This window comes from Asterias rubens, chromosome 7 (assembly GCF_902459465.1).
Source record: "Asterias rubens chromosome 7, eAstRub1.3, whole genome shotgun sequence".
NCBI lineage: Eukaryota > Metazoa > Echinodermata > Asteroidea > Forcipulatida > Asteriidae > Asterias > Asterias rubens.
The window spans coordinates 17,391,161-17,407,180 of record NC_047068.1 but is presented as its reverse complement, the minus strand read 5'-3'; the positions used below and the strand labels follow the sequence as shown (position 1 = coordinate 17,407,180).

The 16,020-nt window shown below is 37.2% G+C and overlaps 3 protein-coding genes across 3 annotated transcripts in view; 2 read left to right on the top strand and 1 right to left on the bottom strand.

Moving 5' to 3' along the window:
* LOC117292168 (multidrug resistance-associated protein 1-like) overlaps window positions 1-1,098 on the bottom strand; it is a 33,870-nt gene extending 32,772 nt beyond the window's left edge. Inside the window, exon 1 of the mRNA XM_033774107.1 lies at window positions 936-1,098. Coding sequence (XP_033629998.1) covers window positions 936-1,055 — 120 coding nt within the window. The 5' untranslated portion in view covers window positions 1,056-1,098. The remainder of the gene's footprint in view (window positions 1-935) is intronic.
* LOC117292169 (ubiquitin domain-containing protein UBFD1-like) lies at window positions 1,084-7,824 on the top strand. Its single transcript, XM_033774108.1, has 7 exons — window positions 1,084-1,155; window positions 2,075-2,509; window positions 3,097-3,276; window positions 3,598-3,698; window positions 4,222-4,327; window positions 4,996-5,078; window positions 6,254-7,824. Exons 1-7 carry the CDS (start codon window positions 1,128-1,130, stop codon window positions 6,362-6,364), a joined length of 1,044 nt encoding a protein of 347 aa, XP_033629999.1. The 5' UTR covers window positions 1,084-1,127; the 3' UTR covers window positions 6,365-7,824.
* A 1,427-nt stretch (window positions 7,825-9,251) lies between these two features.
* LOC117292828 (methionine-R-sulfoxide reductase B1-like) lies at window positions 9,252-15,047 on the top strand. The gene is made up of 4 exons (XM_033774991.1): window positions 9,252-9,472; window positions 11,070-11,212; window positions 11,605-11,722; window positions 12,452-15,047. Exons 1-4 carry the CDS (start codon window positions 9,421-9,423, stop codon window positions 12,457-12,459), a joined length of 321 nt encoding a protein of 106 aa, XP_033630882.1. The 5' UTR covers window positions 9,252-9,420; the 3' UTR covers window positions 12,460-15,047.
* The last annotated feature ends 973 nt before the right edge of the window (window positions 15,048-16,020 follow it).

The window sequence follows — 16,020 nt, the reverse complement described above, 5'->3', positions numbered from 1 at the left end:
CTATTTGGGATTCTATGGTGTGCCATTATTATGGGGAAAAAATTAAAATATTTTAAGTGAAAATGACAACAATTTTGTTTTTTTATATTAACTGCATACTGTAATAAATTCTGATAAGCGAAATAAATATTAAGTCTACATTAAACTAAAGAGAAAATATCATATATTGGTTTCTTATCTCCTGAAACCAAACATTATACTGGTCTGAAATGGGGGAAAACGGATTGTTTAGTGTGTGTGCTTCAAGGGGGTGGGGTGTATTACTTTCATGCCTTATGATATCTCTGGATTCTAATTATAGTAGCCATAATAATGCCTTAAGACAAAAATGTAATTAAATTTGTTAAGTAGTAATTGAATATTTTTGATTTATTTTGCACGCCATACTTACTAGCTTCTGAATATTTAATAAAATACCAACCAATGAAAGGTGTGAAAACATATGACGTTGCTCCAATGTCGTGCATGCATAAGCGCTGTTAATGGTGGACTGTCTCTCGCAACGTAAAACCAAAACTTTATTTAAAAATTTCAACACACCATGAAGTGTTTTGTTAAAAAAATGGACAAATGATTTGAAAAAAACACATTTAGTTTTTGATTGTGAACAATGTTCATGTTATCCTACTGAAAACATATGACACAAGGATAAATAATGACCATGGAGTGTTGCTTTATGCAAATTTTAATGTAGTTGGATGGGATGCATGAAATTTGGAACAACAACAAGTTTGGGAAATACCCAACCCGTCACGTGATGACCACCATGACCATCATCCTTGTGACCGGGTGACCGTGCAAAATTGCCAACCGGGCGCACTGACTCTGACCTGAGTTGAAAAGTACCCACATTTCTGTTTGTACTATGTTAAGTGCCAATATTTGCTTAAAAATCTACAATACTACGACCAATGCAATGTCTTACTCTTACTTACCCAAAACTTGTAATCTCCGCAAAAGCCTTTCCAATTTGACGAAGAAATTGCCATCGTGTCACATCCCGTTTGGGTGGTTCTTTTTTTTTCAAGACGGTGCGGGAAGAAGAGCACCCTCATCAGTTTGTCCTGGGTAATGTTGCAGAGCGCCCTCAAGCAGTAAATAATTTACCGGTGTTGCAACATCAAGCAATGATGGCGACCAACAGCGGAGACCCAGGTAAAAAAAAGTATTGCAATGTCATTGCAGGTGTTTATGATCGTTGATCGAAATCGAAAGAATGTTTGGCAGACTCAGATTCTTCATAATAGTCTAATCGTGGTCATATGTTAATTTTGCACATCGTATTTGAAAGCACAGCATTTGTGATCGTTTCAAAATTGTTCGCTGGTGACGTGTGGTGATGATGATTGTTGATTGATTGAGATCATTTATAATTATGAGATGAGGGATGAGACTTGAAAAATCAGTTATGTGACTAGACCGTGACTAGAATTCTTTTGATTAGTGTCCATCCAGCCTATATTGCTCCATGGTTAGCCTAACTTGCTTAGTACAATTGTAGCCTGCAGCTACTGCCATGACTGCTCCTGCTAAATAAATTGCAAATGCGAGTGATCACTGATCTGAGTCTGACTGATTCTGACTGAATCTGAATCTTGGAAAGTTGGAAATAGAAGTGATACAATTACAATCTGTATCTTGGAAAGTTGCCCAAATTCCATAAACTTTATTAGTGATTACTTTAACCATGCTTTATTCCCCCTTTAACTTCTACATCTAACTTGACTATTTATAACTAAGACAAAAGGATAGATTTTAATAAGGGAATTTTTTACTACACTGTACATGTCCATTTCAAGGACAATAAGCTGATAGTGATCTTGTACAAGCAATTTCAAAGCAAACAAAACATGCACCATCATCTAGTTCAAGGACAAGAAAAGGGTCATTCATATTTACTATGATTTTGAACATGCATCCCATTGATTGCTGTCTTCCTCATGACTTCGCACTCAAGCCTGCATCAACATTCAAGATGTGTGTGTCCAGTTTGTAAACTGGCTGTTATTTTTATTCCTCCATAAGGCCATGAATGATTATGTACATGTAATGATGATTTGATTTATTTCTGTAGGTGGCGATGCTGAGATGCTTGATGACACTCTAGAGAAGTCAAAATGCACCCCTTCAGAAACAACCTCGGAGAACTCCAATCCAGAGGACGGGAGCAAATTAACGACCGGGTCAAAGACGGAATCCACAAACCAGCAAAGTGAAAATACAAACTCAGAAACAAAAAATGGCAGCGAGCCACCGGATACAACTGTCGATGTGACAACGGAGAACAGTAGCAAAGAAGATGAGAATTCTAAGGAGACTGCCATGGATGTGTCTGCCGGAGCTGAACTGACTAGAGTCTCGAGTGATGAGCCAGCAGAAGCAGCAGAAGCTGCGGAACCAAAAGAAACAGTGGATTTTAAAGTGGTGTTTAATAAACAGAAACATGATGTTAGTTTTGATCTTGATGGAACAGTTTCATCTCTCAAGATACACTTGCAGACGACAACAGGTTTGTTAAATGCACACTGGTTAACTTGGACTCAAGCTGAGGTGTTACTGATCAGCAGAGTGTGGGTTCAAGTCCCAGTCTTGACACTTGTGTTGTTAAAGAAGACACTTCACCATTATTGCTTCGTCATTCATGAGACAAAAAGCCAGTCCCATGTGTTGTGTAATCATTTGCATTTAAAAGAACCCACTACATGTTGACTTATCGTTAAGATGTTCTGGCAGTGGCTGCTGAAGCGGTTTAACAATAACAAAGTGCAACATACAGGCCTGAAATTTAATCTTTGAGAGCAATGAAAGGGCAAGGCCATTTTTATTTTGCAATGTGCAAGTCTTTGGGAAACTTTTGAAGGGGCACCATCTTAAAGACCAGGGGCAACGGAGGCTTTGGCCTTCAGGTTATTCCAGGCCTGTATATAAATGGATTTCATAATTGTGAAATTTCAAATACCAGTCTGGATATAAATAATAATAAGTGCTTTGAAATGCCTACTATACAAACTTAAAAGTTACTGTTGTTAATGGTTCATGATTTAAACAAGACTGATATTAAACAATATTTGTTTCCTTTGTTTGTAATGCTTAAAGGTGTACCATCAGGGATGCAGAAGTTGATGTACAGAGGTCTGATGAAAGATGACAAAACACTGAGAGATCTAAAGGTCACCAAAGGGGTCAAGTTGATGCTGATTGGTTCAACCATCAATGATGTTCTAGAAGTCAATAAACCTGTTGCCAAGGGAACTACTAAAGAAAAAGATGAAGCAGGTACACTATAACTAATTTCATACTGAAGCTTTCCAAAGCAGAAAATATTACTGAATAATAGTCTGCTTAGCAGAATGAGCAGGACACCAGTCACAATTTGCACATGTGACATGCCAGTGTCAAGGCTAGTGAACTTAGTATTTTAAGCATAAGTTGTGCTTAGCTACTTTTTATACTTGGACCTACATCACTGCTTGTATCAATGAAGTCATTGTGCCAGACATAACTCAAGATGCAATAATGGTTCATTCGGTGTAGAATATTTCATTCTAATTTTTCACTTGTTTCTGTTTTTCTCATTGGCTGTTGTATGAACTATAGGAGCCCCTGCCAAGGAGGCATTGAGCAAACAGAAGATGCACAAGAAGGTTCTTGATAAAGGCAAACCAGAAGACATCATGCCTGGCATCAAGGGCAGAAAGGTACAGTCTGAATTAAGACTTCAGAAATTTAATATGAATTTTTCTCGGAACCTTTATATCAGTGAAAACTAATGGCAAAAAAACTTACTTTGAAAGAAGTACAGCAGTTTTGGATAGTATTTAATGCATATTTGAGAAACTTTTCACTTTAGTGATTTTTTTTTTTTTTTAAGTTCAGGCTTACTTTTTATCCCCCCCAAATTTAAATATGAAAAGGGTTACTTTTCAGATTGTGGATTTTAATTGCAAATTATTCTTTCTGTGTCGACAATATTGCTAAAGGTTCTCAAAAATATCTCAAAAATGCTACCATCTTTTGAAATGGAATTTCACTTGTTAGTGTTATTGTATTTATCTCCAACTATAAATGATTTAAGCAAACAATGGGTTCAAATAACCAAATGTGGAAAATCCCTTTTAAGGACTTGATAACTTGATAAAAGGTTCAAATTCAGATGCTTCATACTCTTGGAAATACAATTTGACAAAGATTTGATATTGACGTTTGTTTTCATCTGCACAGGATGCATTACCGTCAGTGCCAATATCTGGCATGTACAACAAGGCTGGTGGAAAAGTACGACTCACATTCAAATTGGAAATCGATCAACTCTGGATAGGCACAAAAGGTTAGAATATACATCTTTTATAATTGTGTAAAATAACAGAAGTTTTGAAAAAAATTATAAAAAAGGCAACAGAAGGACATGGGCTCTGTAGCCTCCGTCCAATTTTTAGCCTGGAATCTGCTTGTGGTACTTCTTTATTCGCCACTTGAAAGACTGGGTACCCAGATAACTAATGGCCAAAGTAAAACATGAAGTAAGCACTGTCACAATTGTAGACGTCTTGCTTTAATACCCAGTGAACAAGTCACTGTTGGTCTCTATTTTAAATAATTAACAATACACCAGTCTCCTGACGATGACTAGAGCAAGTTAGTCGAAACAATGAGACCAATTCAAGAACTGACTCCGCCGTAGTGCAGTCAAATAGTACGATCCTAAAAGCTAAAGTAGTAGTCCCAGCCAATTACTATACCTTCCGCCCGGGAAGTAGTTAACAAAGCAGGACTGTTCTTTTTAGAACTGAGAAGTCTCCTGAACCTCTGATAAATCTACTTCGCAGGAGTAGAATAAAGAAAGACGGTTCTCTAAAGAACAAACTCTACCTGGCAAGTGAATACACACATGGTGTTACCGTAAACCAAATATATATTGATACCTCACCATGCAATGCCTCAAATCCTATAACAATAAAGCAATTACAAACTTTTGTGAATTTTTTTTTCTGACAGAGCGGACAGAAAAGCTTCCAATGAGCTCCATTAAGAATGTCATCAGTGAACCCATAGAGGGACATGAACAATATCATATCATGGTGAGTAGTTCAGAAGTTATCTGAGATGTATGTTGATAAATAGCTCTTAAAGGCAGTGGACACTATTGGTAATTACTCAAAATAATTATTAGCATAAAACCTTTCTTGTTGACAAGTAATGGGGAGAGGTTGATGGTATAAAACATTGTGAGAAACGGCTCCCTCTGAAGTGCCATAGTTTTCGAGAAAGAAGTAATTTTCCACAAATTTGATTTCAAGACCTCAGATTTAGAACTTGAGGTCTCGAAATCAACCATCTAAACGCACACAACCTCGTGTGACAAGTGTGCATTTTCTTTCTTTATTATCTTGCAAGTTCGATGACCGATTGAGCTCAAATTTTCACAAATTTGTTATTTTATGCATATGTTGAGATACACCAACTGTGAAGGCTAGTCTTTGACAATTACCATAGTGTCCACTGCCTTTAAATAGTGCGTTGGCGCTAATGTATCATAGCGCTTACATTGTTCTCCTGTATGATGGATAATAGTATCCCAAGTTGTCAATGTTTTCATACAGAGAGTCAATTTGGCTCTGTATAACTCATTACATCTTGGTGCCTAAAGATATGAAACAATTTTAAAGTAGAATTTAGAGAAGACATATAAAATGAGAAGTAACTACTTCTAGTAATTCTATTTGGGACACGCATGTGAACATCTCTATTGGAAATGGAAGGAATGTTGGCTCTGAAAAGAGCCGATTGTTTTTGTCAAGATGTTTCAAAGAGCTTACTCTGCTCGGAGGTGGGACTATGCACGATATGTTATTGAAAATGGATGCTGAATTGAACAAAGAAAAACTTACTAGAGCAGGACTTAAACCTTGGAGCTCCTGATTAAAATGCTGTAGCTCGTCAGACTGGGCTATCTCACCCTAAGGTTCCGGGTGCCAGTCATAATCAATTAACATGTAACTATGGTATAGCCAGGGATCAAACCCAAGTTTGCGATACAACCTGCTATTTCACAATTACCATTTCATTTATTTTTCTGATTTAGACAATGTACAGTACACCATTTACGTTGCTTGTATACAAATAAACTTGATATCATGTTTATCATAAAGTGCCAGTGACATTGCTCACAATGCAAACCAAAATCCCAAATCTGACTGATCCACATTGAAACCTTAACACTTGTCTTTTCTCCTTCTTTGTTTCTAAAAACTAGGCCATTCAACTTGGTCCGACGGAGCAATCTCGCTACTGGCTGTACTGGGTACCAGCGCAGTACACACACGCTATCAAGGATGCAATCCTCTTCAAATGGCAGTATTTCTGACGGTTGGCGAATGCAACACCAGCCCCTTGTTTCTTGTATTCCTCATCCGTTGTGTCAAAGCTCTCGTACTTGTTTGTTTCTCCTGCTGAAAGATGTTCCGCTGGCCAGGCCAGTAGGTGATGCTTGTATAGGGAGGGTCGGGGAGAGTCTAGGCTGACGAAGTGCAAAACACAGACATGTAGCAACAAAAGAAGGGGATAATTCAGATAGATGTCATCATTGCATTTATAACCTCTACTGAAAATTATGAATAATGATAGTGGTTGCGTTTACACAGAAAGTCATTTACCTATGGTCTGCAGATTGCAATCTAAACATGACGCAATTACAGGGTTTATTTTAAAGCTGGAATCCTTAGAGGGGCTGTGTTGTCCTGATTAAAGCAGGTAAAACTTGTTCATTTAGGGGTTGAACAAAGAATGTTAAGAACAAAGAATGTTCAACCCCACATTAACATTTACCCAGTAAGTTTCCCTCGTTGATTGTTATTAAATTTTATTCAATGAGACATTTATTTCCTCTTCAAATAAATATGAATATTGCATGGAATATTAAAAGTAGGGGCAAACCTACACAAACTTTATGCAAAGGAATTCAAGTTTGCAAAGATTTTCTTATTGCCGTATGGTCTGCTGTAACATTGCTACATGGAACTTATGTTGCTGAGGGGCAGTCTTGGAATTTCATCTTTGAGAGGGCAAGTCCATTTGCATTTTGCAAAAGGCACTTCCATTAGGAAATATACAAGTCTCTTGAAAACTTTTGAAAGGGCACCAAAGCCAAGACCATGGGCAACAGAGGTCATGGCCTCTGTGATGTTTTTGAAGTTTCACTTTGTGTAAACAGCTATTCCTAATTTCATAGAGCTTCTAAAAGACAAAAGTGCTTAACAAATTTCTGCCAAGCAAAAAAAAAGTAGTTCATATGTCAGAAATGGTATGTGTGTAGTTTGGATGGTCACCTTATTCTGGTAAGCAAAATTGTTTTGTGCTTAGCTACTTTGTGTTAACAGCTCTGTGAAATTGGGCACCGATTATCAAGGTTTCATTTTAAGGTGTTTGACGTATAAATAAACAAGGAGCGATATGGGCTTGTACATAATGGAATGTTCTATTATTAGGATTACTCTATAATGTTAATTTTGATGATTTTAAGGCACTTATGTTTTTACTTGCCCAACAAAAACTTCATTTTGGGTTTCTTAATTAAAATTTGGTTTGCATCTATGCCCCCACTTCCAAGAGGGAAATTTTCCTAAACTGACTATAATTTGTGCACATCTATGTCTTTTTTAAATGCTGATCTTGAACAAAATAAAGCAAACATTTTTTTTAAACACATTTAGCCTACAGTTACAGAATTGTGTCTTACTGTTCCTAATATAGAACTTATCAATATAAACCACAAGGGAAACTGACTGGGTAAATTTGTAAATGATTTTTGGGGGTTGAACAAAGAATTGACTAGAGTGGAATTCGAACCAATGACCTCCGGATTAACATGCCGGCGCTCTACCAACTGAGCTATCTAGCCCTATATTGGCGGTATCCCTATTTTTGTCAATATCTTTGTTCAGGGGTGCCAGTCAGAAGCCATTCAACCGTTAACTGCCGTGTAGCCAGGGATCACACCCAAATTATAGAACTTGTCGAACCAGGCAGGGTATAAATTTGATTTCTTAAATGAGAAGGCTGCATTGTAGAGGTCTTCTGTTTGCAATCCATATGCGTTGTGATAAAACTTGTGGGCAACATTGGTTTTGTGTGGGAAGCATTTCTGGTCATCAGTTTTCAATAAACACACCACACAATCATTCTGTGAAATTTTCATTATTTTGTTTGTAGTACACCAAAGTGGTTGACATTTTGTGTCGTGGAATTTGTGCATGTTTTTATGACAAGTAAAATTAAGAAACAAGTGTGGCGTCTTTTCTCATCGTTTCTAAGGACAATTGTGCTGGTATTAAGTATTAATAAGTTGTTTTTTTGACTGAAAGTCTGATATATTTTATTCCATCATAAATATAGGGTTGTAAGAACAAAGGCTCATGACAAAGGCCACTGGCCAACATGCCCTGGCTGGTTGATCCAGCAAGAGAGTGGGAAACATTTCCCAAGAATCCATTTAAAGAAGGAAGCGTTCCTCAAAACTAAATCGATAATAGCAACTACATGTACATGTATAGATTTTGGAGGGTTTTTGGTGGGGGATTTTGATGGATGTTAAACATTTCTTTAGATGCCTTCTGTCATGTTACAGAGTCAAGACAAAATCTTCAAAATAAGTTTTCTAAGTATCGGGTATTGATCGATATGATTGTGGTCTGGCTTTGTTTTCAGGATGCATGGGGTAAACAAATGATGCAAATAATTCAGTGAAATGCAAGAAGAATGATTTAACATTATCAGCATGTAATGCACTAAACCTGTCAGGGTACTTATTTGTATGTTCTTGTTTTGTTTCTCTTCTTACTGTGTGTATTTTTTGGTCTACTTTTTCCTCAAAACAACTTAATTGAGATCTCAGTGAGCCCATTTCAGTATTGCGATAAAATGCACCGCTCACAAAACTGAAATTAAAAAGTAGTTAATTGAGAAGGATTTCAGTTTTAATAAAATCAATTCCTTTTATTTTTAGAATATCTCTTTCTAACTCAATTGTGATTAAGACTATTATGCGGGCCAAAGTTGAGCTATTTGCCACAAAGAAAAATAATTTGTTTAGGGCATGTTCGTTCAAATTAGCACCTTTAACATTTTGAGGTGCATTCTGCATAAAAATGCCATTAGTTGAGACTGAAATGAAATTAAAAGTTGACGTGCGCCACCTATTGGTGAGAAGTAACCATTCGGAAACTCATAAAAAAAATAAAGTACACACGACGATATGACACAGCACTGCATCATCATTCATTATCATCACATGCGGAAGCTTGTTGCTCTCATGTTGTTGTGATTGCTGACTGCTCTGTATAAGTTTTGCTGTCCAGTCGGGATTGAACAATTTTCATCTGGTGTGAATTTTTAGGAAGTGTGGTGTTGTTTAACTTTGACAAAATGTCGTTCTGTGGGTGGGGAGGAGAAAAATACAAAAACCACTTCGATGCAGGTAAGAAAGATAAATAAAAACAAAATTTATACAAAATATTGTCACTCATAGTCATACTCTATGATTCACAACAGTTCTCTGTCAGTTACTTCTACTAGAAACTATAACTTTATAAGGCTCCCTTATTATAGTTTCTAGAAGTATCTGTCAGTCAGTGTGTCCAGTGAACAGCACATGACTATTAAACGCCGGGTGTACACGCATTTATACATACACAGCGCATCACAATCATCTTTGTTAGTGTACAAACATAATGTTTGATGTTTGATAGATCGTCTGTGGATGGACTATTCATTCAACTTTTCATATATACAAAAAGTGAATTTCGATTTTCAGTTATTTCTTTTGATTTTGACCCACCCACCCACATTTCCGATGAAGACCAAGGGTCATTGTTGTAACATTGACTAGTATACAAATATTGACTGCTTCGAGTGCTATGGTTAAATAAAACTATGACTCCCGAGGTGATCCCCAGAGCGTTCTATTTTCCCGAGGCAAAGCCGAGGGAAAATAGAACGCTATGGGGATCACCGAGGGAGTTATCGTTTTAACCATTGCACGAGTAAAAGCAGTCAATATTTGTTTTATAACACCCCAAACATTTCTTAATACTCTACTATTATAATATTATTAAGTTACAGACCTGAATGCTACAATCCACGGACGACGCGAATACAGACTTTTACTGTGCTGCATGTAGTGTCGTGCAATCCGAAATTGTTACAGACTATTAATTTATCATCCTCGTACACGCAACGGACGTCTGGGTAATGCACGCCGTGTGCTAGTCTTCGGACTAGCGCACGGCAAACCGACGCACTATCACACGGCCGTCGTCTAGCAAAACTAAGACATGTCATGTGACGCGCTCTAAACCAATGAGCGGGGAGAAAGCTTGTACTGTGTTATAAATTAGAATAGACATTGACTTTAAACATGTGATAAACACAGAGTACTGATGTACTTAGACCCAGTGACTGGCGCTAGATTCCTTTTCTCGAAATTTTGACACTATCACCAGTCATAGGCCTGGTAGGACCACGTCACGTCAGTCAGTGCCGTCGCGTTGCATGCAACGGAGGAGTCCAACCTGGGCTAGCCTACCCTAGTACAGTAGTACTAGATGACCGATTATGTCAAAAAAGAAAAGAAAAAAAGAAAGGAATCTGACCAATATTTTCAACATTGTGAAAAAAGGAATCCAGCACCCCAGTCACTGGGTCTAGGCCTGTCATAATGTTGGACGGTACTTTACTAGTATAATTATGAGCCTACAATAAGCTTTACCGCGATTCAGAACCGCAATGCTTTGTGAGAAGGAATATGGGGCGGTTTCTATGCAGTTTCTACGACTCGCGCACGCAACACCTATACCTTTGTGTGGGTTCAATAGCGCCCTCTTTTGATATTTTGCTATTCGCAATAAACCTTATGAGACCCAGAGTGGTGCAGTACAAAGTTGCCAAGTGACTTTTCACCAGGTTAAAACAAAAAAACTAGAGGTAAAGGAATGTGAAAACATTTCCTATTGTTTAATTTTAAAATAAAAATTGTAAGCTACTCATGGAAATAATTTGTATTAATTCTTCCCCAGGTGTTTATGTTTGCTCTAGCTGTGGTCATGAATTATTCAACAGTGTGTCAAAGTTCAAGCATTCGTCCCCATGGCCAGCTTTCACAGAAACTGTCCATCCAGACAGTGTTTCCAAAAGGTCAGAGGGTGGCAATGCTCTGAAGGTTGGTTTATTTTATGAGATGTTGTAAGACCAGAGGTCGATTTCACAAAGAGATAGGATTAGTCCTAACTTAGGACAAGTCTGCGGAGATATTAAAAACTTATGGGCTAGTCCTAAAAGCTGGAACGAGTAACTCATCCTAGCTTAAGATAAGACTAGTCTTTTCTTTGTGCAGTCCACCACTGCTACACTGTTAGTTCCAATTGTATGTCCATCCATACACCTACCTGCCTGGCTTTTAAAAACAGAAATATTGCTATCAAAAGTTCTTGCGGCAATCATAAGTTACAATAATTATCACTTCCTGAGTTTCAGTAAATCAAACAGAAGTGCAAATTTGGCTTGCTTGACAACTTTTATAACATTTGTTTATCTGATGTGACTGTAATTCAGGTATCCTGCAATAAGTGTGGTAATGGTCTCGGACACGAGTTCCTGAAGGACGGACCAGACGGGAACTCGAGATTTTGAATCTTCTCATCCTCCCTGGAATTCAAGAAGGGGAGTAAAGGTAACTAGTCACCTCTTTAGACTCTCTTAGATTTGACCTCTAGAGGCTGCAAACGACTTGTACCAAAATACTCAGTTGTGGCAGCAAACATACGCAAATTTTACCAATGCCCACACAGCCAAAAAATGATAGTAAAGGTCATGTCTCAAACATATGCTTGACTGCAGTTGGTTACGAGCCCGAGTACATTTTGAGTACACAATTACCTTCGAAAAACAGTACCCCTGTAGAACTCCAGTCTGGACACACAGCAGGATGGATATGTGCGCATTACAAGTCTTATTGTTTAAGTCAAATGTAAAAAGTTGTAAGCATGTAAATGTTGTTACATAGTTGTGCAGGGTGTGTCTATAAAAAACCTGTAAGTGTCTTTCTGCAGTTGTTACTGGTGTCCTTGGCAGGAAAAATTAACATTTTGGACACATTTTTTCACCCGGTCAGTATCCCTCCCTTGTGGTTTTATTATTTGATATTTGAAATATAAAAGTGGCATCCCCTACACATACATGAAGGGCTAGCTAGCTCAGTTGCTAGAGCGCCGGCACGTTAATCAAGTTGTTAGTTCAGAATCCTGCTTTGTTCAACCTCAAATCATTTAAAATTTTCACTAATTGATACAATTTTTTATAAGGCAGTAAAATTACAGAGTTATACAGTTTGGCAATTCACAATTTTGATACAGGGGAAACATCTTAGAGTTTCATGATAAATTTTTATTTATTTTAACAGGGAAGTAAAGGAGAGTCGGGATGAGGTTAGGGTGGCATGTGACGCCCCCTTATAGGAGATCTGTGGAACTACATCCTTCAAAAGCATTTCGAAAAATTTGCTTTCAACAAGCGTTTATTTCAGGGAAACTACATTATTTTGTTTAGAGGTAAATTTTGTAATCTTATTGTAAACATTATGTGTGAGGTGATGGTGATATTTTGTTCAGGGTTGTAACCAATTATTTGTGTCTACTTATTTACTTGTTTACAATATGCGATGCAATCAAGCAAGATTAGTCATTTTTTAACCCAGGTCATTTAATTTTTTTTTTATATATTTGAAAAGAGCATAGTCTATGCTTAAATGATACTGTTTATACTCCATGTTGATACCATCTTTGGTTCAAAAGTTGTAAAGAGAAGAAACACCAAGATGTGTGAGAGAATGAAACTGAGAAAAGACGTTTGTCCATGTGCTAATTTGAACCCCTTTGTGATGTTATTTATCAGGGAGGAAGTTGCCAATACTTTGGCATATAAATTTACAAAAAAAAAACTTTTGAAGACTTCACGCCCGGTTGCCCACTTTGGCTTGTTTCTTCATACTGCTATTTCTGACGGAAACGACTAATTTATCTTGATAGCATCTATAGACTTTTCAAGTAAACCTCAACCAAAAATATAATTAATTTGATCTTTCCTTGTTTAAACTCAATTTTGAAATTGCGTAGTTCCATCGTCTCCACCATTGTAGTATGGTGGTAGGTTACTATGACATCGTGTCGGCCAGCCAATGACGTTCCACAGTTAAACCCCTACACGGGAAGGCTGTGGAACTGATGCTATGTACAGGCCATGTCTCTTAACCTACAACTGTACATAAATATATAGAGAGAAATTATAAGCCCTAAGTGGCACATATTTTAAAAACCTTTTCAGAGTGCATCTAATCCAATCTACACTGAGCTAGAGTGGTGCAATGTGGTAAAGGAGTTGCTTGGTTTAAAAGTTAAGTTATACAACTGTGCACAAACTTATGCTGTTATAATAAAACAAGGTTCTTATAGAGTGTTTATCACACCCGATGGGTGGGTGCAGGCCTGATACTTCACACGGATGCAATCAAGGCGATTGCCTCTGTGCCCCATGGTCATTGCCTCTGTGCCCCATGGTCATTGCCTATTGGTGCGCTTTAAATGCCCCCATTAGAAATTAACAATTTCTTCATAGGGTGCCCTTTACCAAGAAGAAAATGCCTTGGTGCCCTTGCCCTTTCAAAAACGAAGCATGCAGGCCTGTGGGCGTCTTAAAGTGATAAATATTTTTTCTTACAAGGTACATGTATTTTAATTTGTACAGTGCCATGGGGTCCAGTCATGGATGTAAGGCGCTTTATAAGCTTTATCTACAATGTATGTAGAGCTACATGTACATGTTTGTGTTGAAGTACGAGACATATTGCTTTATATGGCATTATGCAATTGAAGTTGATTCCATCCATATTGAGTTGTTTGTTAAACTTTCATAGAAATAAACAAATAGCAAAAGTAGGCGTCCATTGATATGATGGGCAAGGGAAAGATTAGAATAGGCCCCTTTAACTTTAAAATGGAATCCTTCAACTGAGCATTTTTGTAGCACCAGTTTCTCATCCTTAAAATCGTGCAAGTTTTGATACAGTACTGTGTACAGATAGGCCGTCTTTTTTTCTCGAGTGGAAAAAAAAGTAAATACAATTTTTTGTAAAAAGTACATTATACATTAAATGATAGGCCTATGTTAATGGTGGTATTTTTTATATGGGTGTGATTTGAATTTTAAAATTGAAAAAAGTGGGATAAAGAATAGTACAATTTTTATATATTTATGGTACAGTCTGCTAATTACATGATTTGAACAGCACCTTGTCATTGGGCACTTTGTGATCTAGTAGTTAATATATCCGCTCTAGATTGCTTAAGTCTTGGGTTCAAATTTGTGGTATGCCTACTATGTGATGGTGATTTGTTTTCTATGTCTTGGAAAACACAGAGTATAGTGCTACCAGACACCAAAACTGCTATTATAGTCTTTAACTGCGTACTTGATCATAAATATTTACATAAATAGTACTATTTTTCTGTAAGTTTAAGTTAATATACTTTTGTTTCTGCTTTAAAGCCGACATGTAGCAATACTTAGTTTTCCAGTCTTTCACTTCACAATGTAGGTAGCTTTTGTTTTATTTTTTGGACCTTAGTGTGTCAAAACATGGAGGAATAAATCAAAATTACTTCTATAGTTGAATGAATATAAAATAAAATATGAAATAATTATATTGTTTTCTGCAACAGTTTTTGATACATTTGGTAGAAGAATAGTTGACTTTCAAACTCCCAGGTTATTCTTTAAACTAAATCGTGTCAAGTTTCCCCAAAGCATGCACGTGATGCACATGTGCTATAATCATGAAGTGTAAACACGACCTATGATAATAGAAGAAAGCAAATTTTAAAATTAATGGCAATCAAATCTTATGGTTAGAAGAATATAGCTCTCGATAGATCAGATGTTATGCCAATTACAGGAAAGGATAAAAATAAAAAAATTAGAAATGTTCATAAACCTTTACACAATTGAAATCTTCACAACAAAATGTATGTATGGAAGGTACCAGACAGCACGCAAAGGAGCCGAGTTGAAAAGTGACAATACCAAAGTGCAACCATCAGCCATTATGCCGTCGGCAGGAGGGTTACGCAGGAGGGTTACGCAGGAGGGTTACGTTATCGCAACTACAGGTGTTATGGTTGTCAAAAGGATAAAAATGTTGTTGTCACCACAACCAGCCCCCTTATATTCAACGAACCATGTGAATCTATTAAAAAAAAAAATCTTCTAAAGAATATCCATGCATAGATTTGTCAGGCGTGTAAAAATTATGTCCCAGCCAGCTCATTGATTTATGTGTGTTTTACTAGTTTCCTCGCTCCCCAACCAAAGGACTACAATACATCTCTATTGAATAATAATGGTATATTTCGACATGGTTTTTATTTTCAGCTTTTCCATAGATCCTGTTTTTTTATGACTCCCAAAAATGGCCGACCGTGTTAGTTCGCAAAGTAAAAGGAAAACCACGCAATTTCGAGGCAAATTTGTGTGGATCATTATTTTTATTCTACTTTTACAACATCTTTCCAACCATTATGTATTTTATAACAAACGGTTACAAACACTTTTTATAGACCAACTCGTCCGATCCAAGGTAACGTGTTCCTTTAACGCATGTAGTGTTATTTACATAAAATAAGAAAATACTGGAACCCACGACCAGGCTAAGCATACTAATTATGTATCTTTTGGAACCTCCTAAACATCTCCTGACCTACATGTAGTGGTGCCCGATCCAAGGCGTCAAACATGACTTGAAGCCATTGGACCCTTTCGGTAAACAGTATTGCCCAAGGGAGGCCCACACTTCGTGTATCACAACTTCTATATCAAATAACAAACCTGTGAAAATTTAGGCTCAATCGGTCATCGGAGTCGGGAGAAAATAACGGGAAAACCCACCCTCGTATCCGCGCATTTCGCCATGTCATGACA

What these genes read in the sequence shown, in the direction of transcription:
- LOC117292169 (XM_033774108.1), top strand. Translation starts at nt 1,128, where the DNA reads ATGATGGCGACCAACAGCGGAGACCCAG. An exon ending in ACACTTGCAGACGACAACAG is followed by an intron (nt 2,510 to 3,096) that starts GTTTGTTAAATG and finishes TAATGCTTAAAG; the next exon opens with GTGTACCATCAGGGATGCAG. An exon ending in TAAAGAAAAAGATGAAGCAG is followed by an intron (nt 3,277 to 3,597) that starts GTACACTATAAC and finishes TATGAACTATAG; the next exon opens with GAGCCCCTGCCAAGGAGGCA.